This window comes from Marmota monax, unplaced genomic scaffold (genome assembly GCF_021218885.2).
Source record: "Marmota monax isolate L192 unplaced genomic scaffold, Marmota_monax_Labrador192_F-V1.1 WCK01_AAM20220418_F8-fsc00076, whole genome shotgun sequence".
Taxonomy (NCBI): Eukaryota; Metazoa; Chordata; class Mammalia; order Rodentia; family Sciuridae; genus Marmota; species Marmota monax.
This window is the reverse complement of record NW_026692843.1, coordinates 3,215,590-3,235,413: the sequence shown is the minus strand read 5'-3', so window position 1 is coordinate 3,235,413 and position 19,824 is coordinate 3,215,590. Positions and strand designations below refer to the sequence as shown.

Genomic DNA, 19,824 nt, shown 5'->3' with positions numbered 1-19,824 from the left:
AAAATTATAAATTTTTAAGATTAGTCTTATGGAAGATGCATCATTAGAACCGTTTTTAAATCACTGACTCTGTTTGCTTTTATATACAACATGAATAATTAATAATGTATTGCTCTGTAGAATTTGAAAAAACATTAAATAGATGTTAAAATATTTATCAAGTTTTTATAAAAATTATAGCTTCTTCAAACAATACATTAGTCAAACAGTGCTAACATGAATTTGAGAATCCTAAAAAAAAAAGAACAACCTTTCTAGACAGAAAATAATATGTGTGTGTGTGTGTGTGTATTATTATATATTCCCTGTGAATTAGATCATGGAATGGACTTATTTTTACTGTCAGTTGGAAAATTATTTAAATGTTAAAGTTGAGAAATGTTGTTTAGTTTTTAGTATTTCTTCCATTTGTGGGGTTGTGAAAATGGACTTCCTGGTTTCTCTTGGTGTACCTGTTCAAAACTACTTCCACGATGCCATTTGCCTTAAACTGCTATCAGCTCTCCTAGAAGTTGATCTCACTAAGAACTTTAAGAAAATCGAAGGTGGGTCTTATAAATGAAAAAGGTGGGTCATATAAATGAAATATATGGGTTTCATTTAATATGTGAACTCTTTCTTTAACCCACCTATAGCTAATATTAAAGAGTAAAATCAAATTTAAGGAAAAATTGTAAAGAAAAGCAGAGTGAGTAAAAAAAAAAAAAATGATCAAGAACTAGCTCAGTGAGTTAGGGACACTTACATAGGACATAGCATCTTACCAGAGCATATAGGTCTTTTGTGGTGTGACCCATCTCATGTTTGAACTCATTTCTGACAGTCTTTCTCTCCTATTATGTAGCAGCCAACTTTTGCTTCTTTTAGCTACTTGTCTATAAGAGTCTCTGCACGTTATGGACAAAGAATTTCCACTTCACACCCCACTTCAGCCTCAGCTGCCCTGTCAGCTCCATGAGGCTGGAGCATCGCTGTGTGTCATGCTGTGTGTTTCTGCAGGTCACAGTGCAAACACACAGCAGGAACTCAAGTACTGGCTGAATTAGTTGATGAAAGACCTGGAAATGTAGGTATCGCAGATGAGAAAACTTGAGCATGGAGAAATCCAGATGTTTGCTTTAAAGGCATAAAATCAGCCAGGTACAGTGGCACACCCTTGTAATCCTAGCTATGTGGGAGGTGGGGGCAGGAGGATCACAAATTCAAGGCCAGTCTAGGCAACTTAGTGAGGCCCTGTCCTGAATAAAATTTAAAAAGGCTGAGGATGTAGCCCAGTGGTAGAGCACTTGCCTAGCATGTGAGAGGCCCTGGGTTCAATCCCCAATGCACAAGAAAAGGGAAAAAAAAAATCCCTAAAGATTGTAAAATGATTCCTTTGTTATTCAACAGCCTATAATTTCTAACCGAGCCCCATTATATTTAGGTTTAAGACTGGAAATTACCAATGAAGAAGCAATAGCTCCAATAATAGTCAAAGTAAAAATACAGATAACCCCAAACAAACAAAAACAAGTTAGGGAATGATAGTAAATGGTCCACATCCTCGGTGCCAGTAGCTTGGTGCCCTGAACATCAGTGCTGCTGGATCAAGTGGTACCTGTCATGGTATGAACAGCTTTGTTTTTACACAGTAACTCTCCTGAAGTGATCGAGGAAAAAAATGGCCTTAACAAACATTGAAAAGGAGTTAATTTGAGTTTTAGTATGATTCAGGGAAAAACCAAAAGCCTATATAAATATTCCAGTTTGCAGATGTGCCCAGATTTCAGGTGATAATATCCTCTAAGACTAGCAAGTCACTTTTACATCATCAATGAAAAGGCACAAAAAGTCACAAAATCCAAAAGCATAGTGAATTCCTGACAGGAGTGTTTTGAACTTGGTTCATCAGCACAAGATTCCTTGAACTTGGAGAATAGTGAGGTGACAGCAGTATAACTACGCAAGACAGCTTGAGGTGGAGAGGTGAAGGAGGGAAGGTAGATAGCCTGGGGAACGGTAAGGGATAGGATTCTGAGAAAGTTTAAAGGACTTGGTGACTGATGGAACATGGGACAACCTGGAAAACTTGATAAAATGTCACTGAAGTGCCATCATTCATTCAGCAAATACTCATTAAAGCTTTGAATGTGCCAGCATCGTGGCTCGTTGTGAATATGATGAGCAAGAGAGGCACAGACCCCTCCCTGGAGCCTCATGCTGGTGGAGGACACCAGGAGTGAACAAGGGGGCTATGTGCTGCGTCAGGTGGTGATGTTGAGGAGACCGCAGCAGCTGAAGAGGACGGGAAGGGGGTCTGGGCAGCCAGAAGTTGGTCAAGTTTGGGGAGGCCTTCCTGAGCTGCCACGGATGGAAATCTCCATGAGGGAGCTAGCCACGGGGTATCTGAGGGAGGAGCACTTCAGAGCAGGAAGAGTGAGCATCAGCTTCCCGAGGTGACGTGATGGCGCTTGGGGCTGGAGAAGAGTGAGCTGGGCAGCCCACTGTTGGCAGCTGGGGCAGGGGGCAGCGGGACTAGATCACGCTGGACCCCTTGATTCCACTGAGGATTTAGGTTTTTCCTTGAGGCAAAGTGAAATGGGAAGCCATTGGAGATTTTCACATTGACTTTTAGCAGGATCATTGCTGTGCGGAGAATTTGAAAGGGGCTAAAAGAGGAGATAGGAAAGGAAGCCATTGCAGTAACCCAGGTGAGAGAGGATGGAGCTCAGACCAGGCATTCACAGTACAGCTTATGGGGCCCTTGGTATTTTTTGAAGGTAGACCCTATGTGATGGGGTGTGTTAGTTTTTTACTATTCCTATAATGAATTACCATGAATTCAGTGGTAATTATTGACTTTCAGTTCTTTAGGTTAAAAGTCTTCACTAGATCAAGGTGTCAAGAGGGATATGGTCCTTTCTGGAGACTTGAGGAGAATCCCTTTTCTTGCCTCTAAGGGCTTCCCAGGTGTTCCAGGACTGTCTCCTGGTCTCAAGGTCTCTCGTCACATTCTTTGCCATGCAAAGAACATTCCGGATTCACATGTTCCAGAGATTAGGACATTTTGGAAGCCATTATTCTGCCTACCACATCATCTGAAGATCGAATGTGGGTTCTGAAATTTTAAAAATCTAGGATAACTAAATATTTTGACCTGAGCAACTGAAAGATTTAACAAACAGATGGTGGGGAAGATTTGTGGCTTTGGGGTGGATGCTGGGAGCTCAGTTTCAGACATGCAAAGTTTGAAATGCCCATTAAATAAATATCCAAGCAGAAGATAATGTAGTTGAATACATGAGACTAGAGTTTAGGGGTACAGATCTTAAGGACATAAAATGGGAGGTAGGCAAGACTGCTGAGGATTTGATAGGTGTGATGAATCCATTGTATTAAATTGAACACAGGGGAAAAAATGCAGAAGAGCTATATGTTAGCCAGCTTTTTCATCCTGTGACCAAAATACCTGACCAGAACAATTTAAAAGAGGAAAAGTTTATTTGGGATTCACAGTTTCAGAGGTCTCAGTCCACAGATGGCTGATTCCATTTTTCTGGGCTCAAGGTGAGGCAAAACATCATGGTAGAAGGGTATGGAGGTGGGAGGGGCAACAGGGAAGATGTACCTTTCCAGGGCACATCCCTAGTGACCCACCTCCTCTAGCCATGCCCCACCTGCCTGCAGTTACCACCCAATCTATCAAACTAGGATGGACTGATTAGGTCACAGCTCTCGCAACGAGTCATTTCACCTCCAAATATTCCTGTATTAACACAGGAGCTTTGGGGGGACACCTCACATCCAAAGTTTTAACAAGATACATCCAACCATAAACATAAAATGTTACTCTGGATCAATTTTACAATCTTGTTTCACTTAATCCCTTGAAAATTTTGTCCTTCCTTTTCTATGAACTATATTTCCAGAATTATCCAACTAGCCCTAACATATATAAATGACTAAGACATGATTTCATCTGGAATCAGCTTCTAATTCTGTCTTATTGAGGTTGTCTGTTATTTAGACGTATTTTCATGGATGCCCATTTGAGAGTTGTAATAGATTCACTTCAAAGGGCAGTCACTGACAAACTGCAGTACGTGTAGCATACACAAACGAGAGCTTTGAAAAGGAGTGAATGTCAGTCTTTTAGATTCAAAATTTTTACAGTGGAATCTCTATACTGGTAACAGAACAATTTTCATTAAATTTTGTTTTGAGTGATTTATAACCAACCATATTATTTGTTTTTCCTTCTTTTGGTTGGCACTATTAAATTTGCCAAAGCAGGACACGGACCTCTTGTACATTTTTAATGACCTTTGGGTGGTGGGGGAGGGGGACTTTTAGCCTGACTTAGTCCATATGCAGGACTAATGGAGAGAGGTGTGTGAATATCAGTGGAGTTGGTGGGCCCAAAAACTCAGCCTCCATGGGTCTCAGCCACTCCCCCTTCCAAATCGAGAACCCAAATGGCATAGCAACAAAAAGTTCTTTGGACTGGCTGAAGGGTGTTCCAGAGGCTGTGAACTTGCTATTTTCATCTCAGACTCATTGGATTCTATATTCTGCCCTTTGCAGACTTAAGCATTACAGTTACACCTGTCTGACAAGCCTGTGTGGTATCTAGTGTGCCCGTGAGTGGGGCAGGTTAGAAGAGCCTCCCTAGGAAGGCAGGCTGACCACAGGGTGGCACGGGCACTGAAGCCCTGGACAGGAAGGACTCTGGGGCAGCAGTGTGGTTTTGACCCTGTTTATTTCAGGGAAATCTGAGGTCATCATCCTGTTGTAGAAACTAATATAATGGTGACCCAGCATCATTAAGAAAAATTTAAAGTGTGCGTGTACTTTCTGCAGAAGGTAGAAGTTTGGTTGTCTGCTGCTGCAGGAGAGACTACCCTGGAACATAGCAGCTTACAATGAAGTTGACCACGTGTTATCTCTCATGTGTTTCTTTTTATGTTGAGTGGGCTCCCAGGGGTGCCTTTCTTCTCAGTCTGGTATTGACTGGGGTTGCAGTCATCTGCAGACTTGATGCAGCATCTTCAACAGCCCATTAGCACAGTGGGAGTCTATGCTGTCAGCCGCTGTGGCTTGGGCATCTCAGAGTCATAGACGATTGCAAAACGGAGTGTTCCAAGCGAGGGGTCCCTTGGAAGTGATTCAGCGTCACTGCATTCTTTTGGGCCTAGTGAGTCACAGGGCCAGCTCAGGTTCTAGGCGAGAGGAAATCACTGCACTGGAACAGTGTTAAGGGATGGTGGCCCATGTTAGTTCCGCTGTGTTAGTGCAGTGAGGATAAAGCACAATGTGTAACCAAGGGCTGGGGGAGCCGCTGGTCTCTAGAAAGAGGTCTGTTCAGAACCCGTGCCTGTTCCTTGAAGGTTCAAAGGGTCCCTGCTTTATATGACTTTCTTATAATTACAGGATTATTATACTGAGGGAGTTTTAGAAATTAAAATAAACATTTGGTAAAAATAAAAATAATCAATTTTTTTTAAGGCAAAACAGTTAAGAAATAGCAGCAAAATAATACCTAAGGCAATCATGGATTGTAATAGCAGTTTAATTTACATGTAGTATGAAAACCCTTTGAAGGGACTCTAATCAGAACAAAAATAAATAAATATAATGCTAAATTTCATCTTGTCTTGGCAGTCTAATGTTCTGGCTGTTGGATACCATCTTGAAGTCCATTTGTCCAGGGATGTGAAGCCACATGTTTCCTACAGCTGGTCTGTGTCTCACACCACAGGGGCAGCGAGATCTGAAGTGAAGCCATGTGTGGTGTTTGTGTCACACACCATTATAATTCCATTTTAATTGTGAAACAGTGGCTTTCAGAATGAATTTTTAAGAACTCTACCTGCATAGAGCTAAAAAGTCCTTCTCCTCCTTTGGTTCTTAGTTTCTCCCTCTCAACTTGCTCATGTGTAAGGTTATGAAAGTTCTACCTTGGGCTGAGGATGTGGCTCAAGTGGTAGTGCGCTCGCCTGGCATGCGTACGGTCCGGGTTCGATCCTCAGCACCACATACAAACAAACATGTTGTGTCCGCAGAAAACTAAAAAATAAATATTAAAAAAATTCTCTCTCTCTCTCTTTTAAAAAAAAAAAAAAAAGTTCTACCTTGTTCTTGCTCCCACCCAGGTGCATGCACGTGTGTGTGTGTGTGTGTGTGTGTGTCCCCTAATCTGTCGATCTAAGCCACAAAGGCAAATGTTTCCTGAGTGACTATTCCCTGGAGCCCCACTTGGCTAATGGAGAGGGCTTTTCTCGCCTTTGGGGACCAGCTAGTCCTTTTAGCCCCTGGCTCTACTGCCTGAAGCAATAGCTAAGCCAGGTGGTTGTGAAGAGAGAAATTAAATGAAAGCATATCACGGACTGTATTTTACTATTTGTTCTTTTTTTCTTTTTTCTTTTTTTTTAAGAGAGAGAGAGAGAGAGAATTTTTTAATGTTTATTTCTTAGTTTTCGGCGGACACAACATGTTTGTTTGTATGTGGTGCTGAGGATCGAACCCGGGCCGCACGCTCGCGCGCTACCGCTTGAGCCACATCCCCAGCCCTTGTTCTTTTTTTCTTGAGTTTTCTGTCTTTAATTTTTACCTGGTTAATGTGAGAAGAGACCCCTTTCGTCCCCCAGCAATGCTGATTGGATTTTTTCCCTCTTTTAATCACAGTGAGTGTGTGGAGGAAGAAAGACCACTTTTGCCTGACAATGGGGGATAAGTTTCTGGTGCACCTTACCATTTCTTAGGTAATTTCTCTTCATTTAAATTAGAGGTTGCCCTCTGTTAGCTCTTGGATCTGACATGTTGAGCTGAAGATCCAAAAATCTCAAGAAATATGCAGGAAATTTCTGATTTAATTAAGCAAAAGACCTTATTAGTGAAGCTGGTATAACCACACATGAAAAGAAAGAAATACCTTCACTTCCCTCACTTTACTTTCCAAACTGGCACAAACAAAAGTAAAATGAAAAGTTTTTTAACCTCCTTTCTTTAAACTAGAGGATTTTTGAATAATAAGAGACTTCTGGAAGCCCACATCAGGGGAACCCTCACCAGGCCTTCACAGCTCTCTTTTGTCATGGGATTAGGTCACCAGTGATTGATCAGCTGCACCCCCACCCCGCAGCTTTCCATTGGCCGTGAGGGTAGGCAGAGGCCTGTGACAGCTCAGGCCGAGAGCACCAGGCCTGCTGGGGAGTCATTCTCCAAAATGGCCAGGGAGAAGTTGCAGCCCACTAACCTGTAAGAGCCAGCCAAAATTGTTCATGGTCCTTTAAGCAAGTGGCAGAAATGACAGACTGTAGCAAGTTAGCTCAAAATATCTTGCTTTTTGTTTGAATGCCTGTAGTTTCTAACTTCTCATTTGTATGCCTGATTTTGCATTCTTTTTCGTGTGTTTATTTTTCAGCATGGTTTATTGACAGTCATTTGACATGTGAAGAGTACTGAAGAGGCCAGCACAGTGGGTCCACAGCAAGAGGAACTGGTGCCGGCTTGAGGAGTTTCACTTGCCAGAAACCTGGGACTGCGTCTTAGGGACGGGGACATCCCGGTGTGTGTTAGGAGGCTTTCAAACCCTTTTGCAATGGGTTACTGAGAGGAGAAGCTCGGTTGGGAGTGTCGGCTGCCTGAGCTCATTGGTGAACAAGATGGAAGAGGAAGAACTGGAGTGTCCAAACTCCACCTCGGAAAAGCGCTATTTTCCTGAATCCCTAGATTCCAGCGATGGGGATGAGGAAGGGGTCCTGGCCTGTGAGGACTTGGAACTGAACCCTTTTGATGGATTGCCATATTCATCGCGTTATTATAAACTTCTGAAAGAAAGAGAAGAGCTTCCAATATGGAAAGAAAAATACTCCTTTATGGAGAATCTGCTTCAAAATCAAATTGTGATCATTTCAGGAGATGCTAAATGTGGCAAGAGCTCTCAGGTGAGTAACCTCTACAAAAACAATTTGCTTTAGGTGTTGTGTGTAAGAGTGTGTGTGTGTGTGTGTGTGTTTAATTACATGTCACAGCATAGTGTTCTGCTATAATAACAATAATAGCTAAAACAAAAAAGCATCAGCAATTCAGATATCATAATTAAGTCAACTTATTTTATTTTACTAATGACAACTGAATAACAGTTAATACTTGTATGGAAATTGATTATGTTTAGTGAATCCCTGAATTATCTTTAGAATAACCCATTTAAATTATCTTATTTTGCATGTTATATTTTAAGACATGGTAGGTGTTATTTGCCCACCAGGGGATTAACTGCTACATGTATGTGCCCAGGGTTCTGATAATCAAAATGTGTGGTTGTGCTGGTTGGTGAAGTTGGTTCAGGATAATCAATACACCAGAGTGGCATATTTTGGCTGGCATGTTCTGACCTCCTACAGTCATATTTTAGCCTGGTTTGTTCTCAGCCCAAAAACTAAAGAGTTAATGAATCTTTACTGACCAGGTTGCTACTGCTGTAGTGGAACTTTGAGTTTTGATTTAAATGAGAGCTATGCTTCACTCTTAAATTATAGATATTTATAATGAAAGAATTAGAATAGAACACAAAAATCATCTGAAAAAAATCTTTAAAAAACCTGTCATTTAAAAAAAAAAGTTTTTAGTTGTCCATGGATGTTTATTTTATTTATTTATTTATATGTAATGCTGAGACTCGAACCCAGTGCCTTATACATACTAGGCAAGAGATCTACCACTGAGCCACAACTCCAACCCAGCCCAAGTCATTTTTTAGATGACAAACTGTAGCTAAGAAGAATTTGATGATTGGCTGTCTCATGTCATGTGGCTTTCTGAATTGGGATGAAAAGAATACTCTCCACTCTACGGAATCACTTCCAAGTTGTTTGTGACCGCTGGCACCTACTTGTTTTTAAATGTAATTAGGAGAGGAGGTGGGATAATAAGTGTTTTTAATCTGGTTTATAACTGCCAATATCAAGAGTATATTATGTTATGTTCATGATAAATTATTGTTACAACGGTTGATTTCAGTTCACCACAAGAAGCTAATTGTCATGAAGGTTCATTTCCAAGTCTTCAGTAGAACTAAATGAGTATATTTTTCCTGGTTATTGTGAACAAATGGCAAGTTTAAAATTTTTTAAATTTTATGTTGCAGTTAATTAAGACTTATAAAAAACAAATTCCCAATAGTACAGAGATTTTTCATATTTTGTTCACTCAGATTCCCCAAGAATAATATTTTACTATATTTGATTTATTATTCTCTCCCTCCCCCTGCCCTGTTACACACACACACACATTTTTATGCTGAAAGTTTGAAGAACTGGTTGATCACACAATGCCCTGTGCCTCCAAATACTTCAGCAAGTACTAAAAAACAGAGCATAGTCACAATGTAATTACTCAAACAGGGAGTGTACTGCTGACCTCTCATTATTATCTAATTTCTAGTCATTCACATTTAATCAATTTTCTACCCATGGGGGAAAATTATAAATTTATTTTAAAAAATTGTTTTCTAGTTCAAAAATTCAATCCAAAATTGTGTTGTAATTTCCATATGATTTAATTTTTTTCCTTGAGTCTGTAACAACACCTCAGCATCTCCTTGTCCTTCATGACCTTGACTTTTGTGGAGAGAGATCTTATGTGGAACTTCCCCTGTTTGAATGATCTGGTATATCCCCAGGGTTGAATTCAGGTTCTGCCTTTGTGGCAGGAAGACCACAGAAGTGCCCCGTGACCCCTCTCAGAGCATCCTATCAGAGGCCTAACATGTGGCTTCTTCCCAGCTGGGGGTGTTACATCTGATCATCGGTGAGGTGGTACCTGCCTGGTTTTTACTGTGGCGCTACTGTCCCCCTCCTTACTCAGGAGGTCTGTACTTGGAGGCCACTGTGACGCGTGCTTCTCGGCGTTCACCTCCAGGTCTAGTGTGACTTGCTGAGGCTGACCTTTCCAAGACTGCACTGGTGGTAGCCAGATGATGATTTTTCTCATTTCAACATCCCTTCTACATTTATTGTTTAGAATTTATCAGCTTTCTCTTTTTGTCATTTATTTAATTATTTATGTCAGTGCAGACTCTTATATTTTTTATTCTATTGATTATAGTTCATTACAAGGCAATCCAAAATACATAACAATTTCTTCTCTTAAAGATCACAAATTCTGACAGAAAACCCAAATAGTATATGGGAAATTTTAAAAAACTGTAGATGCAGGTTAACAGTTCTCAAATTCTGAGTATTCTAAGACTAAACAAGTAATAAAAATATTGTAAACAATGAGAGCTACATTTCTCATGGAGAAGGGAGTTACAAAAAATATGGAAATTGGGAGGGCTATGGTGGGCCCTCCCAATTTATTTTTGTTACTCAAATTGTCCCTGATATGCCCAGTGGGAACATCAAAGTCACTTCTGTGTCCTTGACTTACCTGCATCTGTCTCCAATACTTCTTTGCTTTCTGGCCCAGTGAGATGTGCCAGGCTCATCCAGGATATTCCCTGTGCCAGTCTAGGCAACAGCCCTTCTTCTCAAGAAGACTGGTTCCTTTTAGCAGCAAGCTGCATTTAGAAACCAGGACCTGGACCCTAGCTGTGCCCACTGCCATAGGTTTGTCATTTCTTCAAAGCCCTCTTGGTGGATAAAGCAAGGAAAAAGTTTCTCTCTCATGTCTGTCTGTCTGTCTATCTCAGTATGAGTTCCTAGTGGGGCCTCCCATACCAGTTCAGCACCACAGGGCCCATCATAGCCCTCTCAATTTCCATATTTTTTTGTAACTCCCTTCTCCATGAGAAACGTGGCTCTCATTGTTTACAATATTTTTATTACTTGTTTAGTCTTAGAATACTCAGAGCTTCAGAACTGTTAACCCACATCTACAGTTTTTTTTTTTTTAATTTCCCATATACTATTTGAGTTTTCTTTTAGAATTTGTGATCTTTAAGAGAAGAAATTGTTATGTATTTTGGAATGCATTAATACCTAGCCGTGATTTCTCCCGATATTTTTAGCTTCCCAATAACTTAAATAAATCATGCCTGTTTTCTCTTCAGTGGGAAGGCAGCGTGTATCTTCAGGTTCAGAGAAATAAAAATTGTACTTAAATGATGAGAAATGGGTCTGTTCATTGGTTGTTTTCTTAATTCTGGAAATAGATTGGTTATTTATTTTTAGAGGTTCTAAGACTATTTCCTTATTCCTCACAGTTTTAAAACCTTTCAAAGAAAAGCCTGTCTCCAGAGCCAAGTCTTCCAAAGGTCCTAAAATTCCATCACTGTTTGGTGCAGATGTTATGGAGGCTATTTTATGACTGCCCTAGGGGAAAAGAGGACAGTGTCTCATCTGTTTGTAGAGCCTTTCCCTATTACGTTTTTTTGGGGCAGGCTTGTGAAAGAGCCTGAAAGAAAGTGAAACATTTTTAGAACTATCTATTTTGCTTGCTTCTTCTCTAACTTGTCCTGAAATTCCCCACAAATGGATGGGTCAGTGAAGTGAATAAGCATGAAATGTCTAAGATCTAACTTCAACATACCTTATATATAATCAGAGATATGATAAATCATGGTATAATGGTATATTAAGAATTGTAATGCAAAAATAAATTAAAAAATAAAAGATCGAATTTCAGAAGCTGGATGGCATAGAACATCTCCATCCTACTGACTGGGCGAACTTTCCCATCATTTTCTGCTGGTAGATTGTACCTGTATTCACCCCAAATCAAGATGTGTGTAAATTACGATACCCAGGGATGTGCGACCTTTGATTCAGAAGGGCCCCACCACTCTGTAAAGAGTTCTGTTGGGCAGGACGAGCCACCTTAGGCACAGGCACTCTGCAAGGACCCTATTGAAGGGAGTCACACCTTTGGGGAGTTGGTGGTCCTCAGAGTCTCGTTTACCTTGTGAATTCTGTGATTCTGGTACTGAAATATGAGTGAGTGGTTGGGACCTTGGCACTCTGCCACAGAACTGGGGGCCCTAGTGACACCAAGCAAGGAAGGCAGAAAAGGAGTCTGGCCTCATGGACAGACTAGTGATTTAAAAATAAGGCTAGGGCCCTTTGGGACTAGATGTGTTGAAAAGAACAGTAGTAGTATCCTGTCTCACAGAGACAGGTCTTTTCTCTCACTTTCTTTATTCTTACTTAACCATTTTGCCATAAGATGTGGTAAAGCAATCTCTAGCTGCGGATGGACAGGCAGAAGGTTCTATACCATTACAGCTCACATGGATATCCTCCTGCACACCTCAGTGATAAGACCATGCTTGCTGCTTGCTGCTGCTGCTATATTCTAGTTCCCGTCTGGAGCTGGCTGCAGATTCTTACAGGAAATCTGCAGCCAACCCAAGGACCTTGGATTCTATCTCCCCCAGGATCCAGTAATCCAGCCTCTGTGCATGCTGCTCAAAGTCAGGAATGGAGCACCTTTGCTTCACTTTCCTAATTTATACAAGTTGCAGTAACTGAAGATGATCAAGGCTATCAGTGGATTGGGTTTTAGTCACCCGGGGGTCTCCTGTTTCCTATTCTCACAGCAGCAGATCAGCCTAAGTCCTAGCCATTTTCCTCCAGGTAGGAGGTGCAAGGCTGGGATGCACATTTTGGTCTCTGCTTAACACTGATTGCCTGCCTTGCAGGCTTCAGGGTTGGGACATAGGCTTTGGGACATAGCATAAGACACACCTCACTGCTCTGGCTTGAACATATTTGGCATATCATACAGTACAGGAAACTGCATCTATAAAATGAATTGAGAAATTATTAGGCAAGCTTTAGAAAGAAAAATTTAAAGTATTGATTTCTAGTTGGGGAGAGTTTCTAGGCCCAACATATAATCTTGGGACTTGTTTATTGCCAAAGTTGCCAGCAAGTTGCTTTGTAGATAAATTATTTTTTTCATATGTTAAAGGAGCAATTTCCTATTTTTATCACCACATTGCATAACTTTTGCTAAATGTTCAGTGCCATTTAAGTCACAAAATCGCCCAGGATTCAGTGTTTCTCTGAAGACAGCTAAAGCCAAATGATTTGTGAAAAGACACAGTTAGCTGTACTTCCTAGTTCCCATAAAGTCAACTTGGTGACTAACCTGTCCAGAGTAACACTTCCTGATGGGGAATGTCTTCGAGACCTCTATCTGGTAGGTAATTCAGTAGTGAGAAGAGGAAGGTATTCTGAGGGACAGTGGAAAAGCTGCCGAGTGGCTACTCAGAGGAGAATTGCAGGCAGGACAAGGAGCACAGACACCAGCAGTAGGCTTCCTGTTAATTATGGCACAGAATTCCAGGGTTCCTTAAAGAGCTATAGCCTCAGTGTCCCTCAAAAGTAGAAAATATCCAAATTTCCAGCATTTGCTGCATCATAACTTTTTTAGGCCAATATTTGGAATTTGCTGAGGAATCAAACTTCAGAATGCACCTTTGCTTTCCTAGAGTGATTCCAAGACATGACAACATGCAGGAATTCTAATAGAGAGGACAGCTAGCTCTGTCTCATTCCTTTATATTCAGAAATGACCCTTCAGTTTGTATTCCCATCTCTTACTGTTCCTACCCACAAACAGTTGTTGCCCAAAGCGGAGACGCATCTTATGTAGTGAGAATCCTAGTGGAGTGTGTGCTCTGAAATTAGTTGTAGTTTCTATACAGCTAGGAACTTGGCCACTAAACGTGTGTGTTCAGCCTTGCCCTAGATATTATCTGACATATGGAAGGACTGTTCCCATTTTATTTTCTCAAGTAAATAAAATGAGGGGATTGGCCTACATGGCTTCCAGAGATTCCTTTTAGCTCTGAAATTCTAGGATTGCCATGCCTTTATGTCTAGCTCTGACCTCTCTCTCAGGCCTGCTTCTCAGTTGACCTCAGGCAGCTCCACCTAATGTCTCTCATTGTCACTTAGTCAGGGACCGTCATACTGACCATCTTCCTGACAGTCCCAAAGGCCATCTCTTTTCCTTCCTCTTTTCCTCTCAATAGAACTTAGTATTATTATCTTGCTTCACTCATTTATTTTACTTTCTAATTAACAGTTGTTACTAATTTATGCCATTACTCTGGGGTTTTATATTAGAAACCATGGAATATTTATTTTTTCTTCCTATGCATAATTAGTTAATGGGTACTGCCTATTTCTCCTAGGTTCTATTCTCTTGTGCTTAGTCCTGAGCCCAGCCTTTCTCTGCCTTCTTTTCAATTATGATGTCTTTATCATCCATCCATCCAAATATTTATTTTCCATGTGTCAGGTCCTCTATTAAATATTGAGGACGGATATAAATCATACATGTTCAGTTTAAGGATCTTCCAGTCTAGCGGGAAGACAAAGGTTCAAAAAGTGATTTTAATGCAGTTTTTCACATGAGTGTTATCTGAGGTCTACACTAAGGACCCTGGATTATGGACCCTTACATGAAGGAAGTCACTTTAAAAACTAAGGATTTGATTAGGAGATATATATATATATATATATATATATATATATATATATATATATATATATATAAAATAAATATATATTATGATTTTATTTTATATGACTATATTTTATAATATGAAATATTATAAAAATATATATTTTATAGTTCTATATTACTGGGACAAATATTATATAATCATGTATATTATATATAAATATATGTATATTTATATATTTGTCCTATTTATATATATTTATATTTGTTAAGGAACGAGGGAAACAAAATGTTATGTGAATTCTCAGACTGATGATTGTGAAACAATTCTAGACTGTAGAATCATCAAATTTTAAAATATTTCTGGAAAGTATAAGTAAGTAATTTGTTCATTTATCATACATTTATTGAGCACTAGGATAGTTTGGTGACCAAAACAGACAGACCTCTGCTCTCAGAGTTCAGAGTCTAGTTGGGGAATTGGGGGGTGGCCCCTCTGCCATGGTTAGGAAATACACCGGGATCCGATGCCTGGGAATGACAAAGCCCATGGAGCGCATGCCTGAAGGACAGCTCTCATCCATTCAACACATTCCCCCCACAGACAAGGGAGCTGAAGCTTGGGAGACTTGTGGCTGATGTGGGTCAGGTCAGTGACAAGCCAGGCCTATGCTGGCTTTGGCCCCGTAGGTGCTTTGTGATTTCCTGGCTCTGCCTTGATTTCAGATTTCCTGAGCACATCATCTTAAACCTGCTTCTTTCATAGAACAAAATAGACAATGAGTAGATAGTTACTAGTAATTTCAACCCGTTGACAAGGCTGCCCCCTGTCTTCAGATGGAGGGAGTGCATTCTTTCTTAATACAAGTGAGGGCCTGCCATACTCACTCATCTCGAAATTACTAATATTTCAAATTACAGTGAGGATTAAAATCTAAGAATTCCACGATAAGACTAATAAATAGGAGACCTCAGATCATTAAAAATTCTCCAACTTTCAGATGCTTTAGATCTAGTTAAAAATACTCTTGGAATGATTTTTTTTAATGCATTTAAGGCAGAATTTATTGATAGTATCTTAAGATTGTAGCTTACAAATAAATTCAGTACTTTTCTGCTATAACAATTCTTACACAAATTAACTTGATAAAAATCAATTGATTCATAACACATTTTAGTAGCAGATTTTTTTTTTTCTTCCTGTGGTGCTGGGGATTGGACCCAGGGCCTTGTGCATGCAAGGCAAGCACTCTACCAACTGAGCTATATCCCCAGCCCAAATACAACACATTTTAGATAAAAGTATTTTCTAAGCAGCTTTGCTTTCCAAATCTATGTGGGAAACCATTTGTATTTAGATACCAAATTACCAGAATATTTTAGTCTTCATACCAGAAGAATGTTTGGTCACCCAGTTTACTTAGTTATTTTTATGATCATTTAAATTTAAAAGTAAATGCTTTGAGTTGCTCATTTTCGTTTAAATGCTATTTAATATTTACACTCTTAAAACATAATAGCAGATGCTAGAAGCTATATTTTTGATGAGGCTTTCTTATCACCAGAAGAAAATAATAATCTGTAAATAGATTAGCCTTTCAGAAATAGCTTAGGTTAAGAATATTTTTTTATTTTTCTCTTTATTTTTGTCTTTCTTTGAGAGTCAAACTTAAATAGTTTCAATTCCCCTACTAACTCTGGTGTATTCTTAATTCATGACAGTGCATACATAATACAGCTTGATCAGAGTTCCATTTAAGAAGATTCAGTACAGTCCTTTGGTGACTGGTGAAAGAAAAAGTCCCTTAGAAGTCGGATCCTACTACAACAGAGCTGTCCCTGCTGTGGTTGTCGTGTTTGTCATAGTGGGAGCTGACCCTGTGTCATTTTTCCCTGTTAAGGTTCCTCAGTGGTGTGCTGAATATTGCCTTTCCGTTCACTACCAGCATGGGGGCGTGGTGTGCACTCAGGTCCGTAAGCAGACTGCAGTCCAGCTCGCCCTGAGGGTAGCGGATGAGATGGATGTGAACATCGGGCATGAAGTTGGCTACGTGATCCCTTTTGAAAACTGCTGTACCAGTGAAACGATCCTGAGGTTAGTTCTGGAGGCTTCATCGGCTCCCTGATGACCCTTGGCCTGGGCTCTGTGATCCTGGAAGAGCATTATTCTTACTTCTATGGGTTGAGCATCTGGGGTAATAATAACCGTGTCTCAGTGTCCAGCCTGATCGCACCAGCTATGTCCCCACCTTGGCACCATCAGAGATTCTGTGTCAAAACTTCTTCCATGGCTCCCCATAATCCTCAGGAAAAAGTTGCAGCTTGTTAGGTTGGTGCCCAAAGACCTACAAGCTCATACTTATAGAGCTCTGCCTGCTCATACGCCCACATCATCACCTGTGTGCCAGCTGTGGGGGCCTCTACGCTTCTGTGCGTTTAACCTGTGCTTCCCTATGCAGAGAATCCAGGCCTCTTGTGGGCATGGCTGTTTCCTCCCAGTCACTCAAGACTCAATGGGAGAGTCACCCACACCAGGAGGCTTCCTGACCCTCTGCTGACAGGAATTTGAAACCCTCTGGGCTCCTATATATCAGCCTCCACCACACCCTTTCCATCTGTGTTCTGTAACTTTCTTTTTCAGTGTCTTAAGGCATCCCAGGAGCCTTCTCTGTGGCTACTATAAGTTGTGGTACCTCTTCTTTGTGTTTAGCTTCCGTGTGAGATTTCTTTTGAGTAAAGGCTTCCGAGAGCTTGATACAAAGAAGAAAAGAGAAAAGGAAATAGGAAGTAGGAAAATTAGAAAAGTCACTGTCCTGGACCAGCGCGTCTTGAGCAGTTTTATATCATAGCCCTCATAGACAGTGAGAGTATCTGTCCAGCACCTCAAGGAAATGGTGGGTGCTTCTTGCAGCCAGAGGTGACCACCTGTAGGCTCTAGCTGCCCGGGTGCTGCCTGCCTCTCCAGGAACTGAGGGGATCTGCATATACTGGGATCAGTATTGGTGTATCTGCACATCCATAACCCACTTATGGGGCATGCCAGCGGGCCATGACATGCCATTTAGGCAGCTATGCTTCAGAAGAACAGGACAAAGATGGCTTTCTGCACACTCATGTCCCCAACATTCAATCTGCTTATCCCACAGAGGATGCTAGCAAATTTGCTAGAGGAAGGAAATAGAATTGTTCTGGCCTAGCTACTGCTGCAGACTTGAATGTGGCTCCGTGTCCGTTCAAAAAGCCCATGTGACTTGTTTCATTTGTACTAAGCTGCTTTCCTGCAAATGTCTGTCATCAGAAATAGAAGACTTTGATTCAGGCTAGGGTCAAGCTATGGGGAATCTTCACACCAAAAGCACTCTGACTTGAACTTGTTGAGAACACATTACCTTAGTGATATAGCCCTGCTGGCCCAAGTCATCAAGTTAGTATTTCTAATAATATTTATAAAGTTCCTGTTATGTAAATGGTGCATGACTGACAAGAAATGGAAACCTTCTCTACCTCTTGGGAGCTCACAGACTAGTTGCACAGTTAGACGGGCATGACATACAATGCTGAAAGAGGGAAGGAGCCCTGGGGGTAGCTTCATTCTTCACCTTTTACAGGTTAAAGTAGCCTTTTTTTTTCTTTTTGTACTGGGGTTTGAACTCAGGGGCACTTGACCACTGAGCCATGCCCCCAGCCCTATTTTGTATTTTATTTAGAGATAGGGCCTCACTAAGTTGCATAGTGCCTCGCTCTTGCTGAGGCTGGCTTTGAACTCGTGATCCTCCTGCCTCAGCCTCCCTGAGCCACTGAGGTTACAGGCGTGCGCCACCATGCCTGGCTAAAGTAGCCTTTTGAATTGTCATGATTTTAATTAAATGATGGTTCTAAAGGTTCTGAAGTAAGTGCTTGTGTTTTTATATCTTTAATGCCATTTAGACTTTGAAAATTCTTTGATCAGCAAACCCTTGGACATAGTCATTTTAAAAATAGAATAATGGTTTTATCTTAATATGAAATCAGGTGTGTATGTGTGTGTGTGTGTTTATTTATTTTTTTAGAAAGCTACAAAGATGAGGGGCTGGGGTTGTGGCTCAGTAGTAGAGTGCTTGCCTAGCACTTTCGAGGCCCTGGGTTCGATCCTCAGCACCACATAAAAATAAACAAAATAAAACTATTGTGTCCAACTAAAAAATAAATATTTTTTAAAAAAGAAAGCTACTAAGATGAATAACTGGAAATCTAATCATATTTGCGAGTAGGTCAAGACATTCCTACCATTTAAACATCTATCACATATTGGACTTGCTTTTGTGAGATTATTCAGGGTGCAAAACTCAAGCATTCAATTCTGACAGCCAAAGGAAGGTCCACAATTTACATTATTAAAGTGTCCCTTTCTTAATAGGGACAAGAGCTTTGGGTGAGTGGGGCTGCGGTGCAAGGCACTCTGATGACAGCCTGCTTCAGCCGCTGCAGGTCTGCTGGGGCTCTTGCTGGCTGCTGGCCGCTCATGTTTTTGTATTTTCGTATTCAGCTCTGCTGCTGGGACCTGGGGCTTTCTCTTCACCCTGACCTCCCCCAAGCAGAGTCAGGAGACGTCCTGCTTGCTGTTGCTGTGAATGGGGTGCAGTCTTGGGTAGGAGGCGAAAACAATACCTTTATTTTCCTCCTGGAGCTCTGTGCTTTGGAGGAGGCAGCGTGACTCTATAATGAACCTATCCTCTGTGCTTCAGTTTCCTCATCCCTAAAATCGGATGACTGATGCACTGCTCAGAGGGGTACTGTGAGGCCTGGGTGAGTCCATATAGGGGACCCACGCATAGTGTATGTAGGTGGTAGCCATTTTGTAATTATAATTAAATTTCTAATTAGATTTTTATAATTGGAGCCAGATTCATTTTCCTGGGGAGGTATGCTAGCCATAATTTTGAATAAGCTCAGATTGAGTTGCTACTTAAGGCAAAGGATTTAAGGTTGATTGTTGATTAGAGGAGGCAGTATTCTTCATAACTCCTTGAAAACTAATCCATCAGGCACATAGTGGGCCTCAGGAAAGCCAGCTTATGTCCTCTACTTTGTTTTTTTGTTTTTTGGTTTTTGGTTTTTGGTTTTTTTGATGCTAAATATAACAGTTTCATTCTTTAAGCTTTTTTTTCTGGCCTTTTTTGAAAAAAGAAGATACCTGAATATTATATACCCAAAGTAGTCTTCTTGTAAAAGTGACACATGGATTTTAAATACTGACCTTTTCAGTTTTGAAAACTGAAAGTTCTCAAATTTCCATTAAGATCAAACTCAACATATAAAATTTTATAAAATATTAATGTTAATAAAACTTTTAAATATTTTATCATATTCTTAGCATTTTTAAGTCTTAGGGGGTTTTTGTTTGTTTGTTTGTTTGTTGCAGTGTTGGGGATTGAACCTAGGGGCACTCTA

General features: G+C 40.6%; 1 protein-coding gene across 2 annotated transcripts in view; it reads left to right on the top strand.

The window, feature by feature from the left end:
• Dhx32 (DEAH-box helicase 32 (putative)) overlaps window positions 1-19,824 on the top strand; it is a 53,761-nt gene that overhangs the window by 6,952 nt on the left and 26,985 nt on the right. Inside the window, exons 2-4 of one of the 2 annotated variants that reach the window (XM_046448882.2) lie at window positions 6,664-6,740; window positions 7,403-7,925; window positions 16,296-16,489. In XM_046448882.2, coding sequence (XP_046304838.1) covers window positions 7,644-7,925; window positions 16,296-16,489 — 476 coding nt within the window. In that variant the 5' untranslated portion in view covers window positions 6,664-6,740; window positions 7,403-7,643. The remainder of the gene's footprint in view (window positions 1-6,663; window positions 6,741-7,402; window positions 7,926-16,295; window positions 16,490-19,824) is intronic. The other variant, XM_046448881.2, reaches the window with a different exon arrangement.